The sequence below is a fragment of the Atta colombica genome, unplaced genomic scaffold (genome assembly GCF_001594045.1).
Source record: "Atta colombica isolate Treedump-2 unplaced genomic scaffold, Acol1.0 scaffold12, whole genome shotgun sequence".
Classification (NCBI taxonomy): domain Eukaryota; kingdom Metazoa; phylum Arthropoda; class Insecta; order Hymenoptera; family Formicidae; genus Atta; species Atta colombica.
In genome coordinates, this window is record NW_017259206.1 from 5,490,538 (window position 1) to 5,509,486 (window position 18,949).

The 18,949-nt window shown below is 35.2% G+C and overlaps 2 protein-coding genes across 3 annotated transcripts in view; one reads left to right on the forward strand and one right to left on the reverse strand.

Annotated features, from left to right (window-relative positions):
• The window catches only part of LOC108694407 (filamin-A), a 51,000-nt gene extending 41,215 nt beyond the window's left edge, over positions 1-9,785 (forward strand). Inside the window, exons 20-40 of the mRNA XM_018203851.1 lie at positions 527-748; positions 1,070-1,257; positions 1,408-1,612; positions 1,935-2,072; positions 2,151-2,324; positions 2,633-2,940; positions 3,015-3,243; positions 3,333-3,461; positions 3,544-3,759; positions 3,878-4,054; positions 4,325-4,564; positions 4,639-4,782; positions 5,821-5,979; positions 6,464-6,612; positions 6,697-6,883; positions 7,204-7,466; positions 8,081-8,252; positions 8,325-8,543; positions 8,614-8,810; positions 9,069-9,371; positions 9,600-9,785. Of these exons, the coding sequence (XP_018059340.1) occupies positions 527-748; positions 1,070-1,257; positions 1,408-1,612; positions 1,935-2,072; positions 2,151-2,324; positions 2,633-2,940; positions 3,015-3,243; positions 3,333-3,461; positions 3,544-3,759; positions 3,878-4,054; positions 4,325-4,564; positions 4,639-4,782; positions 5,821-5,979; positions 6,464-6,612; positions 6,697-6,883; positions 7,204-7,466; positions 8,081-8,252; positions 8,325-8,543; positions 8,614-8,810; positions 9,069-9,371; positions 9,600-9,668 (4,088 nt within the window). The 3' untranslated portion in view covers positions 9,669-9,785. The remainder of the gene's footprint in view (positions 1-526; positions 749-1,069; positions 1,258-1,407; positions 1,613-1,934; positions 2,073-2,150; positions 2,325-2,632; positions 2,941-3,014; positions 3,244-3,332; positions 3,462-3,543; positions 3,760-3,877; positions 4,055-4,324; positions 4,565-4,638; positions 4,783-5,820; positions 5,980-6,463; positions 6,613-6,696; positions 6,884-7,203; positions 7,467-8,080; positions 8,253-8,324; positions 8,544-8,613; positions 8,811-9,068; positions 9,372-9,599) is intronic.
• A 74-nt stretch (positions 9,786-9,859) lies between these two features.
• On the reverse strand, positions 9,860-14,619 carry LOC108694408 (ribosome biogenesis protein BMS1 homolog). Of its 2 annotated transcripts, none has more exons than XM_018203852.1 (3): positions 14,552-14,619; positions 13,419-14,308; positions 9,860-12,758 (listed from the first exon to the last, which is right to left on the reverse strand). In XM_018203852.1, exons 2-3 carry the CDS (start codon positions 14,270-14,272, stop codon positions 9,899-9,901), a joined length of 3,714 nt encoding a protein of 1,237 aa, XP_018059341.1. In that variant the 5' UTR covers positions 14,273-14,308; positions 14,552-14,619; the 3' UTR covers positions 9,860-9,898. The 2 variants fall into 2 exon arrangements, with proteins under 2 accessions (XP_018059341.1, XP_018059342.1); XM_018203853.1 differs by lacking the exon at positions 14,552-14,619 and adding an exon at positions 14,386-14,449.
• Between the last annotated feature and the right edge of the window lie 4,330 nt (positions 14,620-18,949).

Here is an 18,949-nt window from a genome sequence, read left to right on the forward strand (position 1 = left end):
TTAATATGTAATGCTTTAACAAGTGCCAATATTTCTTCATATATAACTAGCAAACGTTTACATGGTCGCGTTCAATCTCACAAATGAACGGAGAGCTGTTATAAAATATTTTTTTCTACCTGATAACACTTAGTACATAATTTGTTTTTAATGTGTCTTCGCTCTGCCGGTTGCTCTGCTCAGCCAAGCATGTTGGAAACGTATGAGAGGATGATTTTACATTAGTTTCCCCAAGCGCGTTCGATCCAAGCTGAAGAGAACTAAAAGTATAACGTATATATAAAGACGAGATATACGGCTTTCTCCTATTAGTTATAGTAACAATTTATTTAGCCATTTCTCATGCGTAATCATTCGCTTTCTTTAACGTTGCTTATTTGCGAGTTTACGTCATACATAACAATAGCGAGAGCGATCGGACTTGCGCGAATCTCTTCGCTGGCCGCTCCAGTGACCCTGCGATCCACCCCAAGTAGATGGCTGAACTCTAAATGATAATAAACGACTAACCCGCCGGACTTGATAGGACCCAATGGACAGGCCGTACCTGCTCAGGTCACTGACAACAAAGATACGACATGCAGCGTGGCGTTCACACCGAGAGTTGTTGGCGAGCACCGAATATCGGTGAGTTATCGGAACATCCCAGTGATTGGCAGTCCGTTCAGCTGTAAAGTATATGATGTCACTGCGATAAAAGTAAAGGATGCGAAACGTGGTGTCATCGGAATGCCCGTAACTTTCTTAGGTGCGTTTTTATTATATCTACGTTTTAATTATATCTACGAATTGAGTTGTTTACACACTGAAAAAAACATTAAAGTGTCTAAAAATTTAGTTGGATATAGATCTAAAAATAATTTTGGATTATCAAAATAATACGTAGAGTGCTTGAGCATTGATATAATGATGCAAAAAGTAATATTTTAGCAGTTTCAGCATTCTAATCATTTGATAGTTCAAACAAAATTATTTCCAAATCTGTATTTAGCTAAATTTTTAGATACTTTAGCAAAACCGTTGTTTCCATGCACGAATTTGTTGATATAAAGCTTTTTTTAAATTCTAGTCGAGACTAGTCAGGCGGGACCAGGTAATCTGGAAGTAACTGTAAACGGCGGACGTGTACAAACTTCGGCACAGGCGCAAGGTCCTCACACGTACGCGATCTCGTTCACACCCCGAGAACCGATCGTGCACACCGTGGACTTGCGTTTTAACGGAGAGGACGTGCCTGGCAGTCCTTTCAATTGTCAGGTATCTTATTTCTCGTTCTACATTATGAATTCGTGATAAACTAAGCATGAGAGTGTTCCATTATTTAAAATTAAAATTATCTTAATAATTCTATACGTTAATGTAAGAGGATCCAGATTTTATTTAACGGTTATGTTGAACAAAATACAGGTCAGCGATACGGCGAAAGTGTTGGTAACCGAGGTACTTGAGAAAGTATCTGTGAATCGTGTCACGACCTTTACAATAGAGGCCGACGCATCTCTCGGCACACCTGTGGTCGAGGTGCTCTCTCCCACTAGGGAGAGCTTATCTGTACACATAAAGCAGAACAGTCATGGCACTTACACTGCTGGATTTACCCCGAAAGATGTTGGTACGTATATGAAAATTAAGTGAAACTATTGTATAATTATATGCATTGTATATTTAAATGAATTAATTAAAAAAACAAAATAGGGCAATTAGGAATCGGTGCTGTAACAGATCATCTTAGTGCCTTGAAATATACACACATGCATTAATGCATTAATGTGAAATATATTTCAAGATATTAAGGTCTGTTAGTTATTTAAGCGTACCAATTACAGTGCCGATTTCTAATTGCTCTAATTTATTTGTTTTTTTTTAATTAATTTTAATACAAGGAATCTAACTTCGACTTATTTATATTTTTAAATTAATTATTCGCAATGTAGGCGATCACAGCGTCGAAGTGAAGCTTAGTGGATCGCACGTGGAAGGCAGCCCGTTTCTCGTCAAAGCTTACAACGCTGATAAAGTCAAGGTGACGGATATAAATAGCGGAGTCGTCGGGAAACCAATATTCTTCAGCAGTAAGATTCATTTTCTTCAATTTTCTTGGTAAAGCAATGATTCAATGTTATGTTAAATGTGTAACAATTTCATTCTAGTCAACGCCAGCCAAGCTGGAGCTGGAAATCTGGAGATCATAGTCGCAGTGAACGGCAAGAATGTTCCGAATTACGTTCAAAGTGAAGGCAACGCGAAGTTCAGGGTTAATTTTAAGCCACAAGAAGCCGCTGTACATAGTCTCAGTGTTCGTTTCAATGGAGAACCAGTTCCAGGTAAGAAAGTAATTTATGTTTTATACGTTTTGCTCTTAAAGGTCATTTTGTATAATACAATACTTTCATTAAGAAAATTACAGCGTGAATAAATAAGTAAATGAGCGTAAATAAGTAAAAAGTGAAGAAATAAAAACTTTTTTTGCGATTTTTTACAAAACGAAACAAAAACGAGCAAATTTCCAAATTTCTTTTAGAGATTTGTTATCGATTTTCTATCCTCATTCCAGTTTTGAATTAAGATTTAAACTATCTTGCATAGTTTTATTGATCGTATCTTCAGTTTTTTAATGTCAATATCTCTTTAGGTTCACCGTTTAGCTGCAAGGTAGTAGGTGCGGGTCAAGCGACAATTTCTGGTCATAATCTGAAGATGAATGCTGTGAAGCGATTGATGTCCTTCACTGTGGATCCCCAGACTCCATCCACGAACTGCGACATTATCGCGACGCCACCATCAGGCATTGCTCTGCCTATCACCATCGAACCCATTGACGGGAAATATAACGTAAGCTTCGTACCCACGGAAATAGGTAGACACAACATCAGTGTTCTAGTGGACGGCGAATCGATAAAAGGCTCTCCATTTGCTTGCAATATTTATGACGTAACTAAAGTAAGTTTCGAATTGCGTGACTGAAGTGCTAAATGTTTCTAACGTTAAACTCAACGCTATCGTAATTATTGTAGGTACACGTGTCCGGTCTCACGGAGGCATTGCTAGGCCAGGCAACTACGTTTACTGTCGATGCCGCAGAAGCTGGCGAGGGAACGCTGGAGCTGGTGGTGAGCACGGAAAATAACACCGTCAAAGCCGAGGTGGTAGCTTGCGCACGTGGTCTCTATGACGTCACGTTTGTGCCACAAACAATGAGTGCACATTATGTTAATATAAGTTTTAATGACGACAATGTGCCAGGTTTGCGAATTTTATTAATAAACATTTACAAAAACTGACTTAAAAAATTATTGTAAAGAGATTTATCATACTATTTTTTTTTATGCTAGGAAGTCCATTTAAATGTCCTGTCGTTAGTGGCATGTTACACGGTCCGTCGATGGTTCGAGTTGGTAATACGGCTTATATAGATCTGGACATGTCTGACTTGAACGGTCCTGTATCCGCGGAAGTAACCGGTAAATTATTTGCCTAATTTGCGATTATTACATTTTCCTTTTCAAATTTAATTATTTATGACACTTTCCTTATTTTATTCAGGTCCGGATGGAATAATCATTCCGAGCACGTTAACCAAATTATCATCCAGCTTATATCGTGTGGAAGTTCGAACGCGACATGTTGGAACGTATAGCATAATATTCAATGATGGACACAAGATGGTCAGTTCACAAACACTCCAAGCTTTTGATCCCGGCAAAGTTTCCATCAAAGAAATAGCGGACGCGATTTGTCATCGACCAGGAACTATTTTAGGCAATTATTTCAATATTTTAGCCTTAGTAATTAATAAATTTAATAAATATTGATTTAGTAAGATATAAATTATTTCTGAAATAAAAATACAAACAGCATTTTATTCTTTCTTATACAGTCGTCGCATCGAAAGAAGCTGGTCCTGGTAAATTATCTATTAATGTTCGCGCTGGTGGCGCAGATGTTGACAGTCTAGTGAGAGAAAGAGAAAATGGTGTCTATGAAATTATATTCCATCCCACACGAGCTGCCCCTCACAGAATTCACATAAAATACAACGAAGTTCATATTCCTGGTATTGCATCTTTATCTTTTTTTCTCAATAGAATTATTTTTGTTATACTAAGTACATTATAGAAATTTTAATTATAAATTATCAAATCAATTAAAAATTATCAAAGATTGTATTATGTATCTTATAAATATTTTATCATAATTTAGATTTATTTTATCATAATGTACTTATTTAGGTATATTTATTTTAATCAATAAGAATCTTATTGGATTGTACATGCAATAATATTTGATGTATATTAATTTAGCTTAACAATATTTTAATTTATAGGGAGTCCGCTGGACGTGACGGTGCGTGGTCCTACGGGAGGACGAGAAGTAACGGCGACAGGATTAGGCCTATATCAATCATGCGTCGGAAAAGTAACATCGTTTACGATCGAGACTCTTGGACGTCCTGGCAAGGAGTTCGATGTAGTTATCAGCGGTCCTCAGGGTAACGCCGTACCCGTCCGTTGTTATCAGCATCGCGATGGCAATCTACTCGCCGAATTCACAACGAATAGTGTCGGTGAGATTAGGAAAAACTGTAACGTATGTGGAATGTTTTGAGAGAAAGTGAAATTGAAATACCATTTATCTCAGGCACATATAAAATCGACGTGCTACACGGTGCGAAGCCGGTGCTGGGCTCGCCATTCTTCTGTCAAGCCTTCGACGCTGCTAAGATGAAGCTTCAAGAATTGGGTCCAATGACGATTTCCGTTCACGATCACATTGCATTCAAACGTGAGTGATAGTTACAATATGTGTATTGCATGTATTTTCTATTATCGTATTATCAATATAATAATAAGAAAAATTAAATCAGGAAGGTGCGTTTACGTATAAAATATAATAAAAAAGATTTGTATAAATTTAATATAAACAGTACGTAAATATTTTATGTAAATGTAATCTTGAAATATTCGGCACATATACACCACACACAATCTTGGATTAAATATATACAACGGACATAAAACACATTTTCAGTAATTATAACAATTTTATTATAGCAGCTTGCGAATTAAAATTACTAGTGTTTTTTTTATTTATGAGCAAACTTAATATAAAAGTAAACAAATGCCAAAAATCATGAAAAATGAATTATCGTAAAAAAGATATAATAAATTTTGTTATGAATTTTATTCAGTTAACATTATTATTTAACAAGATATTGTTAATATAAATTTTGAATAGTGTATTCGTTATATATTTGTTATATATTTTGCTTTCTAAAAATATTTTTCACGCATGATTACACATAATTTGATTTTTATTTATAATGCGAATAAGATCGTTTTCGAAAGAAAGTATCGATGCTATCAACATACCTAAATTGAGCGATACGATTGGAATAAAGTTTTATTGATTAAGAGAAAAGAGTGAAAAGAGTCACATTAAATACCAAGTAATCGTTTATAGATTAATCGAACGTAAACGTGTCAATAGGCATAATATCGCACTTATTCGTAAATGTATCTCTTGCGTCCGACGCGCTTATGTAAATAATGCTGCATACGCATAGGCGGGAGAAAGTAGCGAGCGTTTTCTAGTGCAGCATAACTATGCAGCTACGTTTCAAGGCCACGTCTGGGATATAATCGCAGCGGATAGCTCAGGCATACGTAAACTACTTTCAAATAGTCTTGCGTTATACGCATAATGAACAGTCACGATACACATCTTGCGCGGCGCGGTACCAATTGATGTGCGCTACCACTCGACAATAACATCAGGAAGAATCGCGGATTATAGTTTACGTAATTCGTTGGATGATTACAGTGATGAAAGCCGACGCCGGCACTGCTGATCTGGACGTAACAGCGACGAGCCCATCGGGACAAGAGATCCCGTTACAAGTCACTCCACTCAACGACGGTGCCGAGATGATCGAGTTCTCGCCCAGCGTTCCCGGCACCTACATGATCAACGTTACTTATGGTAATTATGTTTAAGAAATTTTAACTCTACGGAGGTGACGGTGGATTTATTAAGTCCACTCGATTATATTTTTTATATTACATCTGCGAATTTAAATTATTGTTATTAGAATAAACTTGGCTGGTATTCATAACTGGTTCCTATATTTAGGAAGATCCTATCTTAAGTATAGAAATATTCCGTTAAATATCTTAAAGATATCCTGCCTTAAAGATTTTATATGTTAATTACAGAGCCATATTAGACATTATTTAAAAGGTCTTAAAATAAGAACGAACTATGAATACTAGCCTTAGAATTTATTCTTTTTTATATAGATTATGGTATTGACATTTTGATTACTTAAAATTAATGTACTTTTAGTTAACATAAATTAAATGAGTTTTACAGATTCAGTATTACAGATTTTGATGTCAGCTTTGGAAAGTTAATTTTAAGAAAGGAGTCTCTTGCATTCTTTTTATTTCATTATTGTTATCAATAGGCGGATGTTCTGTGCCTGGTACTCCAGTAGTATGCACTGTCGACGCAGTCGGGCAAGCTCGCGCGAAAGGCGAAGGATTGCTGAACGGTCATGTGGGTAAACCGGCACATTTTATCGTCACTGGCACGAGAAGTCCGCCAGCAGTTCAGGTATTTGCGTACAACTAAGAAAGTCGCTTCGTCAAGTTATACGTGGGATGTACGGTATTCTTTTTTAATTAAACTGTATTGTAGGTAGATGGACCGGACAGTGTTTCTAAGGCCACCATTGAAGCTGGAGCCAATCCTGGTACGTGGAATGTGTCTTACGTACCAAATGAAATCGGAATGTTTGACGTGAGGGTTGTCTCTGCGGGACAACAGCTGCCGGGATCTCCGTGGCATCCGAAGATCATCGATACGCGGAATCTTCGTGTCATTGGTGAATACATCAAATGTCATTTAATCCTTAAATACCTCACTATGGGAACAACACATTGATGTATGGCATATCTCCTCAGTTTGATTACTTATAACCTTCATAAAAATAAACATTGTAAAAAATGTTTTTCAATTGAAACACCAGACATTAAGGAATATAACGGAACCAAACAAATGTGTATCTTTATTAATAAGAAAGTTATGAGTAATATAAAAAAATATTAGAAAAAAGCTGGATATGCCATATCAAAAAAGTGTTTAAGGATTAATAAGCAGTGAATGGTATTTCTATTGAACTTACAATGTATGCAATGATTGTAGGTGGTTGGTCCGCTGTATGCGATGAGATTGGTCGCTTGAGATTGCATCCGTCGAACAAAATCAGCTTTGACACCGCGGAGGCCGGACCCGGCGAGATCAGCGGAACCGTCGGCGATCATCTTCTCAACTTTGAAATGACGTCTAGCAACAGGTTGAAGCTCGTTCCGCCACAAATGAGCAGTGGCGAACATCATCTAGAGATATTGTTCAACGGAACACCATTTCCCGGCGCACCGAAACTCGCACTCGTACAGGATTTGGAGGTTTTTATCAATGATTTCGAGTTTAATCCTAATTAGCATTCGCGAGTCCAGTAAACATAGATATTTTTTGTTTCAATTAAGATGTGAAAAATTATTTATAACAATTGTTTTTCATAATCTTACATAATTTAAAGTTACATGATTTTATTCCTCGAATTTTGTTTCTACAATGAAAAAAAAATTCAATTACGTTAACTGTAAGCAAAGATACGTTAATTTAATGTATATGCAAAAGTGGATCTGCGAATATCATTTTGTTAAATATCAAAAGAGCAATGATAATTCAATCTCTTTGAATTAAAAAATAACATTTTATTATTTTTAACTTCTAATATGTGTCCATATTAACATATTTATTTTAATAAATAATAAACTAAATTTCAGTCAAATTTAATAATACATTTTTTAAATTAAATTGTTTAATTCCATTGTTTTAGTTAAATTAACGATATTAAGAAGCAGTGGCAACTAATAGAAATGTGAATAATTCAAACGGGATTATCCAATTTAACTGTTAAATTGAATTGCAATTTAAAAAATTTCGGAGTTAATACGAATTAGGATTAAATGTGCTTTCAACTAAACATTTTATAATCATTGTAAATTTTTCTTAGCCGCCTGTGCAGGATACGAGTCGAGTGTTATTGAAAGGACGAGGATTAACATCGGCCAAGTGCGGCGAAGAAGTCAGTTTTACCATAGACGGTTCTCAAGCTGGTAATGGAACTCCAAAAGTACAATTATTTTCACCCACCAGTGAACTTAATGTCATGTTACAACATTTAGGTAAGAAAAAAAAGACAAATGAAGCTGCAAATAGAAATGAAAGAGATTTTAAATATTTTTTATATAAAACAGGCGATAGCGTCTATCGTGCAAGCTATATACCGCTAACGCCGGATCCACTCTTGATGACTGTATCATGGAATGGAAGGCAATTGAAGGGCTGTCCATTGCAAATTAATGTTACGAGTGCTGCCGACGCGTCTAGAGTTATCTGTTCCGGAGATGGATTGAAGCATGGTATCGTTGGACAAGAAATCAGAAGTTTCATCGATACCAGAAGAGCAGGACCAGGTAAAGATTCGTTTCATGCTTGTAATAAATAATTATTTTCTTTTTATTTAACCGAGAACTTGTTTTGTAGGTGAATTAACAGCACACTGCGTTGGGCCGCATAAAGTAGCATACTGCGAGCTATACGATCATGGCGATGCTACCTTCACGTTAAATGTGAAACCTCAAGAGGCGGGACGACACGCACTAACGATCAAATATGCTGGAGAACACGTTCCCGGTTCTCCATTCACGTTACGCGTCTCCGGAGCCCCAGACGCTTCAAAGGTATTCGATACTTGAATACATTGCAATTTTTACTGCAAGTAATAAAAATCCTAAATATACCAATAAGTATAGCCTTAGCCAAAAATATAAAATATCCTCAATTAAAAAAATTTTTTAACTCTAGCGTTGTAATCGTTAAGATTGATACGTTTAAAGAACAGAATAAATTTTACGATTAATGAAACTATTAAGGCTGAGATGTATATATTAATCAAAATTAAATTTTAATTAAATTAATTAACACGCTCGAATTATTAGGTACGCGTCTATGGGCCGGGTATTGAACATGGCGTGTTGGCGACTTTTCAATCGCGATTTATCTGCGACACGCGAGGTGCCGGTGCCGGTCAACTTACAGTAAGAGTACGTGGACCTAAGGGAGCGTTTAGGGTGGAGATGCAACGAGAGACTCAAAAAGATCGAATCATTCTCTGTCGGTACGATCCGACGGAACCCGGGGACTACAGAGTGGAGGTTCGTTGGGCTGGTATCTTGGTGCCAGGTTCTCCGTTTCCCGTTAAAATTGTTGACACACAAGACGAGTTACTAATGCTCACACAGGTAAAGAAAATTACGTATAATTATCCTGTATAAACATGTATATTCAAAAATTAAGGAGAGAATTGCAATTAATTGTATACAACAATTTAAACAAAATATGTAATTAAATGTTTATTATGAATCATTATATATACATATATTCACGAATAGTAAATTATTGCATTAATGGATATTAAATATATAAGCGGCATTTAAATTGGCGTAATATATAGATATATGGAATTTCAGGGCGGAGATAATTATTCGACAGGCCATCATACTATCACATCGTGGCGTGGATCGCAAGCTATATTATAGAAACGCCGCGGCTAACATTGTTATTATATTTTGTATGGACTAATATATTCGATAATATATGATAATAATTGTAACTTATGTGCAAATGTTTCCAATAAACTCAACATTCCAATTAAATATGCATATATTTATTTTTTTTAGTTTTTCGGATACTATACATTTGTATGTGAAAAAAATTATATACAGTTTCTAAATTTTTTTAAATATCAATCTATTCTACCTCAGAAGCCTTATCGACTTTTTTTCTTTTCCAGTTTATTGAGATCCCTAAAGATTTCCTTCTTCATCTGCTTTTGCTTCCTTAATTTCTTGGCTTCCTCCTCCTTGATTTGCGCCTGATATGCCGTTATTCTCTTCGTCATAGCCTCCTTCGACTGTTTCTGCTTTTTCGCGTAATTCGTTCTGATCATCTTTATTATACGAGCGATGTTCTGTTCTTGTGGTTCACGTACCACGGCAACTCGACCTTGCTTGAACTTGGGCTTGCGTAAGTGCGGCACGGACTCGAGTTTGGGTTTGTCTCTGTATGGGAGCTCCTTCTGCAACTTGCGCGGAATGAACAGTGGTTTGAACACCTTAACATCTCGTTTGATCGGTGTATATATCGAATTTATATTAGCTTCAGCGTGGATATTCTTTTCTCGCTTCAATTGACCTGTAGTCTTCATACCGTACCACCGACTCTTCTCCGCAAGTGGCAGAAGCAACGACGTTACTGGATTGTAGAAGCGTGGCACGTCGATCTTATACCAAGTCCTACAAAACACTATATCGCTTAACATTATCTTGTCCTCGAACGTGGCGCGAAAGCAGCCCTCTGGCTTGGAGATTGCCTTCTTGATCTGACCACGAATGCCCGAGACTGTCTTGATTCGGGCACCCTCGAACTTGGCGACCTCAAGGGCGCTGTTGAACATATCCTTAATGAATGCTGTCTTACGGTGGATCTTCATAGGTACGCCGATGAGCTTGAGCTTCTTCATTACCTCCGTGCTCTTGTCCAACTCCACGATCGAGCCAGTCGCTACGATGCGGAAACCTGGTTCTTTACTCGCGACGTCCTGCACCGCCAGAACTCCGGTACCCTGCGGCGTAATTGGGCCCCAAAGGTGACCCATGCATGCCACATGCTCCGGCGTATACTTTAACATTCGGTGACGCAAATTGTCCTCCAGTTTGGAATAAATCGGCAGCGACTGGAATCTACGCCAGCCTATGGAGAATATAAGTGGATCGCGACTCTTCAAGATCCTTGAGTACCATCGGTGCTTCTTGATCCGCATTTGTACGTAGCCAATGTTCTCTTCACCATGCAACAAACCACCTATGATGATCGGATATGTCGGGTCGAGATGCGTAATTAACTCGCACGGCACTGCCTCGATTTCCACACGAATGTACATGCCGGGGCGATAGCCCTCCAACTGGACCCTGATGTCATCATCCAGCCCTTCAAACTCCGACTTGTTGATTCCAGCTTGTCTCTCTACCTCATCCTTCAGCTCGTCATAGTACGTTTTCTTTTCCGTATTGTCGTATTCCGCGTTAAATTGCTCCTTCAGCTTCTTCTTCTTTTCCAAGAGCTTCTTTTTGTCTTCTACTTCGTCCACCGGCAACTCTTCGAGATGCTCTGCTTTATGCTTCTCGCCGGTCTCCAGATCCTCAAAGTCGCCGTATAAATCCTCGTCGTCCAGCTTTAAAAGCTCCTCGGCGTCCTCCGATTCCTTCCATTTGCCCGTAACGAAACGGTTGATTAATAACGCTTTGTTCTCCTCCTTCAGCCAATCGCGCGGATTCTCCATCGAGAAGAATACTGATTCCTCCTGATTTTGCAATTCTCGCTGCTGTATTTTCTGTCTCTGCTGTTCTTGAATTACGCGGAATATTCCGCCAATATCCTGATCGAGCTTCTCGTCTTCCTTATCCTCTTCCTCTTCAATCATATTACTTTTGTCGAATACTCCATAAACAATTTTCATCAAATTTTTGTTGTTTTGTTGGCGATTTATGAAAGCTTCTCTCGCCTTCTCTGTTAAATTCCTCTTCCACTTCAATTCATCCGGAACTTCTTCACTTTCATTTATCTTGATATCATCTTTCTTTTCTTCTTCTTCGGATGCAATGTCTTCGAAATCGCTTAACCGATCTGCATCGTCCATTTCTAATCCTGCACGCGAATCCTCATCGCTGAGCTCGTCGAAACTTTCGTCGTCAACATCCTGCTTCACATTTTTCTTTGTTGCCTCCAAAAGACTCAATGCTTCCGAGATCTTATTTTTTATCAGTTTATCTGATTCCTTACTTAAAGAATGATATACTCCTGCATTTTCTTGCTGAGGAGCCTCCATCTTCTTATCATTCGTTAACTCAGAGTCGTCGAGATTTACATCGTTTTCAATAGTTGAATTAATCGAGTCTCTCTTCTTTTTCTTTTGTATGTTGCCTTCGTCAGTACCTTTTCTTTTAACACCTTTTTCAGTTTTTTCTAAAATATCTATGTCACTCCATTCATCATCATCATCATTCTCGTCCATGTTGTAGTCATTATCATCATTACTGTCATCTTCATTATTTTCGTCATCTTCACTGTCTTCGTCTTCATGTTTTATCAGATTATCGTCATTTTTATTCGAAATATTTTTTATATCCGTTTCGTCTTTAAATATCACTTTTCGTCGAACTCTTCCATTCTCTGAAACCAATTCACCTGTATAAGAAGCCATACTTTCGTTCACATCTTGTGATTTTATAGGCGCGGCATCGCTGAACAATTTCAACTCGCTGTGCTGCAATTTTTGGTCCAGTGTCTCTTGTGTATCCATTAGAGCACCAGCCAAACCTGTGTCTTCTTCTTTATACGAATGGCTGCCGCCCAGTTCCACATAAACGGCATCCTTATCATAAACTATACCACCGACTCCAGAAAACGGCGCGTAAATTAGCCGTTCCTTCTCCACCAAGGCTCGTTTCTTAATGTGTTCTGGAAGTGGACATGGATCCGGCAGAAAGTTCACATCCTTGATCTTCATGTCTCCACAGCCGGGTATATGAATGGATGTATCCTTATTCAAAGGTATTCCTCTAACATATCTGGAAACAAATTCAGTTATTTATTCAGTCAGTTATTAAAATGTATAATTAAGATTTTGACAAATAAAATTTCAATTAACTTTAAAATACAAAATTAAAATAGTCAAAATAATATGAATGCTTAAGAAAAAACTATGTTTTTCTAACTACTTTACTTTATTAATAAGAAATTATTTGCTTTTAATACACATTCTGTTCTTACTGAAATAGTTATTAATGAAATGTACTTTCTCTTAGTAGAACATCTTTTCATTGATTATATAAATAATATTGGAGGAGGAAATTTTCTTCTTATACAATTTTTCAAAATTGCTCTTTATTTTCCAACACTTCAACTTCTTTCCTGGCCAATGTAATTGCCTGACTTACATATTATTTGTAGTTTTGAAGATTAGAGTGAGAAATAGATTTCCTCCTCTAATATCTTTTAAGCAATCAAAAGATGTTCTGTTAAAGGAAAATGATATAATATTGGACTGTAGTAAATGCTACTACATTAAGCACAAATCTGTATTGAAGATAAATGGTAAGCAAACTTCTTATTAATAAATAGACAACATATTTCTTAGATTCACATTATCTCCCTTATCCTTTACAGATTTCAAGTACAATCAATTTGAAAATGACTCAAAATGAAAAACACAATTATTTCGCACATACCCATACAAACAAATATTTCTGTCAACTTTTGGATTCTTCCTGATCAGTTCTGGCGACGTCAAGTCTTCCAGTCTATCAGCAAGTAAATAGGGATGGGTAGTACGCCAAGTCAAGGGCCTGAACCGCATGACTGATATGAACCGCGCTAGATTCTTTATTTCCGTACGGAGATATTCCTCGTGCAGCAATCCAGAGAGGTAGAACAATTTTGCACCGGCAAACACCTCCGCCCAGAAGCGATGCTTCAATGTCTTTTTCGTTTTCCTCATTTGCCTTGCATTCTTTATGAGATCCAGGTGAGTAAGAACCCCCATAATCCTGGGCATACCATGTACCTGGCATATATTCAAAAACTCAAAGATCTCCATCTCAAATCCAAAGGAGGCATCCACCAGCAGCAGCACCAGATCCGCCACCTTGGCAATGTCGATCATGCAGTTCACATCGTTGTTGCATTCTATGAAGGTGATTCTTTGTTTCTTGCCTGATACAATAGTGACTGGACCAAGTATGTTGGTCAACGGTTGTTTGACGTAGCTTTTGATCAAGCATTGTATGACCAGTGACTTTCCCACCTTCGGTGGACCAACTACAGCTACTAAGACCGGTGGTGGCTCCAAAGGCGTTCTGTCAACAAGAGGTATGTGCTGCTTTTTAGTTTCGATGTCCTGTTTCCGTCTGAATCTTCTTTCTGCTCTGATCGCGGAATTGAAAGTGAACGCTTTTGGATTTCTCTGCTTATCTGATAATTCCTGAACATGTTCCTTCTTCGTTTTCTTCTTCTCTGCCTTACGGCCCGCATTGCGGTCCCTATGACTCTTATGCTTCACTGTATCATCCATCATAGACGACATACTGGCACCTTCTTCCCTTTTCGCTCTTTCTTCTATCTATTAGTATTAATTAAAAATTAGTAACGTATTATTGTAATAATAAAACATATACTGTACATCAACAAATTTCTAACCTAAAATCAATCAGAGATGTCTAAGAATTTTGTACTAAAATTACTTCGATAAACATTTCGAAATGTTATTTTTGTAATATTGCTAAACTTTTAAAATTAGCAGAGAATATAAATTTCTTTTGCAAAAATATAAATCAGTTAATGATATCAGTCAGTGCATACTCACACGTGTTTACATATCCTCCGTTTCAATTTAGGTTATATCACAAATGGATTCAGCAGCATGAAATCTCTAGTGTCCCTAGTGTCTCTAGAATCTAACTAGACTAGTGCAAGCACTGCTTAGTTTGTCTATAACAAAATGCCACCGTGCACTAGCGCCCGAATAAATATCAACTACAATAGTAACATCCACTTTTATGTACCGTTGGTACAAATTGAAGTACGTGTCTTGCTACATTTATTTTCAGGTATCGTTTATTTTAAAATTACGTTTAAATTATGTTTAAATTTGTATTGTTTACGTTTGGTGCACATTAAAAGTTTACATGAATCTTCTTCAAGTAAGCAATATAAGCAATGTAAAATATTATGTAAATTATTATAAATTAGACACAGAAATGTTCAATAATTGTATAATATAATTAATATATCTGACTTTAGTAACTTGATAAAAATATATATAAGCAAGATAAAAGCTTTAGTGCAGTCCAGTGCAATGATAAAAAAGATTATATTATACTTCAATGATAGATTGTTACACATTGTATAAGATAATTTACATAATATATAATTGAAACTAACATCTTTTAAATATCTTAAGTTTCCTTTTTTAAATATCACAAAAGTCAAAACAATTTTGCAAAATTTCATTTTTCATTTTTAATTGGTTTTGTTCAATAAATTGCGATAAATAAATTATTCTAATTCTAAACATATACATAATAATCACATTTGGGTAGATTAAAATAAATCCCTTGAATCTTTAATTTCTGGTAAATACGAGGAACGTAACTCTTGGAGCAATATAAACGGAATTTTTGTAACATTCCGTTTAATAAATAATAAAACGTATTTTGAATTAATAATTAATAACTAAAAGTTAAATTTTATTATAAGAATGCATTCTAATATTCATTGTCCATATTGAAAATCTATATATAGTAGTTACATATATGCCATGAATTATATAATCCTTGTATCTAATTAATTTAAACTAGATAGAAGAAAATTAATTCTTTTGACATAAATTAAGAGTATTCTACTTTTGCTTCTGTAATTAGACCTGTTCTAGTATTTATTCATCTGCTTTGTATTGCAGATGAAGACATATCACTTGATATTTTTGTTTATTAAGTCCTTTATTTTATCAATATTGAATCTGTGTACCTCACTGCATTTATTTCTTATCAAAATATGATAAGGTATCGATTTTGAATTAGCGAAAATCAACAATATAGGGATTGAATATAATCGATGAAGATTATTTAAAATTTCAAGAATTTTTCAAGACTTTCAAAACTTGCAATTCTGACAATTCTAGATTTCTAGAATTCTAGATAATTAAACTGCAAAAATTAAAAATTTTTTGCAAGTGAAAAAATTAATTGCAGACAGTTTTTTGCAGATATGAAGACAAAGATTGTTAAATATTAAAAATATATATATTTTTTAATTCTCATTATTTCTCCATTATCTAAAAGTTTAAATTAAATTTCATTCATCAATAATTATATTGAAACTGAAAAATTTTTTAATTTTTCTTCTTCGTAAAATTTCAACTCTAACAATAAGTACAAATTTTTCCAATATAATTCTTTCCGCAACTTATACATAAGTTATTGAATTTTTTTTTTATTAGCCTTCGACTTTTTTAAACTATGTATAATCATTTTTTACAAAGTGTATAATTTAGAAAGAAAAAAAAATATCTTCTCAATTTAAACGCTTCGCACGTGTGAACTGAAGATCGATTGTTGTTATTTTTCGTTGCGCGACCCACGCGATAGTAAGCCTCGCGTGTTTTAAACTATAAAAGACAACGGACAACTCTACGTAATGCAATGCCAGAGGTATCGTGTCGCTTTAATCGGTCAGGAAATTGCCACGACGAAGGTAACGAGCCTGCGCGGACCCTTTAGGGCCGAACAATGTAGCGCGGCGATTGGAAAGTCATCGATCATGTATCCTAATTCGCGCGTTGCTGCGTGATATTGTAAAATTTCCGACGATGATCGATCGACCTAGAACTCCCGGGAGAACCCGAGATCGCCGGTTGATTACCGCAACGCGGTGGCGCACTTGGCGTTGTCGAACGATATTACATCGCGATATCGAGAAAAAAAGAGAGATAAAAATTCCGCAAACTGAATATAGTTTTTCGATAAAACAGAGACTGGATTTTTGAAGAATTGCGATGAAATGTTGGTTTTTCCCATCCACGCGCGACTTATACTGATAACAAAATACAAATAATTAATATAAATTATAAATATCAACAGTAATTTTCCTTTCAAAACCTTGTTTGTACATTAGCTGTAATATAAATGATAGTAGATTAATTCAGTTGGTTCCACTTTAATATGATAATAAATAATATGACGTAAATTGCTCTTTATATGTACAATAATATAAATAAATTAAGAAGATAAAATTAGTTAATTAATAATATTAAATTAATTAGAATTAATGCAAATAATAATAAATTAATCCAGTCGATCGTACTTTAATGATAATAATAAACAATGTTGAATTTTCCTATAATAACCCAGGCAACACAAAATATTCAAAAGAGAGACATAAGACGTCTTTGGCGTCTTCTTATATCTCAATGTGCTGTCTAGGAAAAATACATGAATAAAATAGAATTATTTAATTAATAAAATTAATTAATAATAAAATAATAGAATAATGATAAATATCGTGTGTCATGAAGCTTTGTCTTTACATTCGTTTCGGCTTGAAATTTGAAGCGATCACTTGCGAATCTCTCATACGTATACGCATTATTCGCTGAGGTTTTATTGTAACGTGTTGAAAAAAAAAATCAGAGAAATTCTCCGCTTAATGAACCGCTCGTGTCCGGTTCGCGCGTTGCAGTTTCGGTCTGTCAAACCGGACTGACAGCTGTCGCTTTTTAAAGCCGCAGTCGAAAAAATTGTTTTAATATACGAGCATAATATCGAGTCGTGCACTTGTCTAGCAATTGAACCTCCTTGGACCGCGGCGAATCGCCATGACGATTGGGGACGACTTTCAAATAGGGATGTAATTTTAGGGTGCACGCATTTAAATTCAATCACACGCCGCTCGAGAGTATTGCGTTATTTTTCCCAAAATGCAGTTTTTTTTTTTAAACGGAGAAAGCAAATTTTGCGGTTTTTTTTTTATTACGATGAGAACTCGGGAAATGATAGCAAATTCACCGTAAAGTCGCTTTGAAAAAAGTAATTTATGTACAGTACTTCATCCTGGTAATATATTGAACAATCACACATCAGGTATTCCGATACGTATTTCAAGAGTTCAACAGCAAATTCAACTGGTATGAAACAAGAATTTTTGCCAAGAGCAATTAATTTATTTCCGTTGATTACTGTAAAAATCAAACCCAGAGAACACAAAATTATCATGAGATCAGGATGACATCAAGTTATTTTAGGAAAAATCATAATAATGTTATTTTATATACTTTTAACAATGATTTTGTGATAAATTTTTGACATAACAATAATATTTAAATAATTTTTTTAGTTAAAAAAATTTAATTAAGAAAATGATAATAAGGTTCAATATAACGTCAATTTTCCGAAAAATCATAATGACAGTCGATATATTTTATAATTACAAAATCATTTAAAAATTATTATCATGTTAAGAATTCCAAGAATTTCATCACAAAATTATCGCCAAAAATAAATGTCAAATGACATTATGATTTTTCTAAAATTATTTCTTGTGATGTATTCATCTTATTATGATTTGAGTTTTCTGGAAACGTTAAACGTTAAGTATGACGTTAAGGGGGATACCTTGATTTAGCGAAGTCTCGTCGTAAAATCAATAGCGAGATAATCGAAATCGATTAATTTAATGTTAAGTGCGAATGTGACTTGCGGTGGTAAATCGATCTTTCAAAGGGCGCAAAGGACACAGATGGTGCTGACTCGTGATTCGACAAAATCAAGAGAATCCCACCGCCCTATGTGTTCTTAATTGGGATACAAAGATGTCCAGCTTGTGTTGTACAATCTTATTATACACGTGTCAATTCAACAAATGAAATTAATCGATATAAAGATTTTAACGATAAAAATTTAATCAGTTAATCAATTAATTGAGGACAAATTCTTTTTAAAATATCTTTTGAATACACAAGAAGAAATAATTTTCTTCGGCTTATGAATTAAATTCCTAATAAATGATTATATAACAGAGTGGAATGTCTACAACAAGAAATAAATCAAAACTTATAATACTAACGGAATAAATTTATATAAAGTTTATATATAATTTACGTTTATATATAATTTATGTTTATATATAATTATATATATTTTAATTATATATAATTTATTTAAATAATACATCTCGTAATAAATGATGTAAGTACACTGAAAAAAAA

Bases quoted from the DNA above. Each gene is read 5' to 3' on its own strand.
- LOC108694408 (XM_018203852.1), bottom strand. From the start codon at position 14,272: ATGTCGTCTATGATGGATGATACAGTGAAGCATAAGAGTCATAGGGAC. The intron at 12,759-13,418 runs GTATGTGCGAAA...ATTTGTTTCCAG, and splicing joins AGAAATATTTGTTTGTATGG to ATATGTTAGAGGAATACCTT.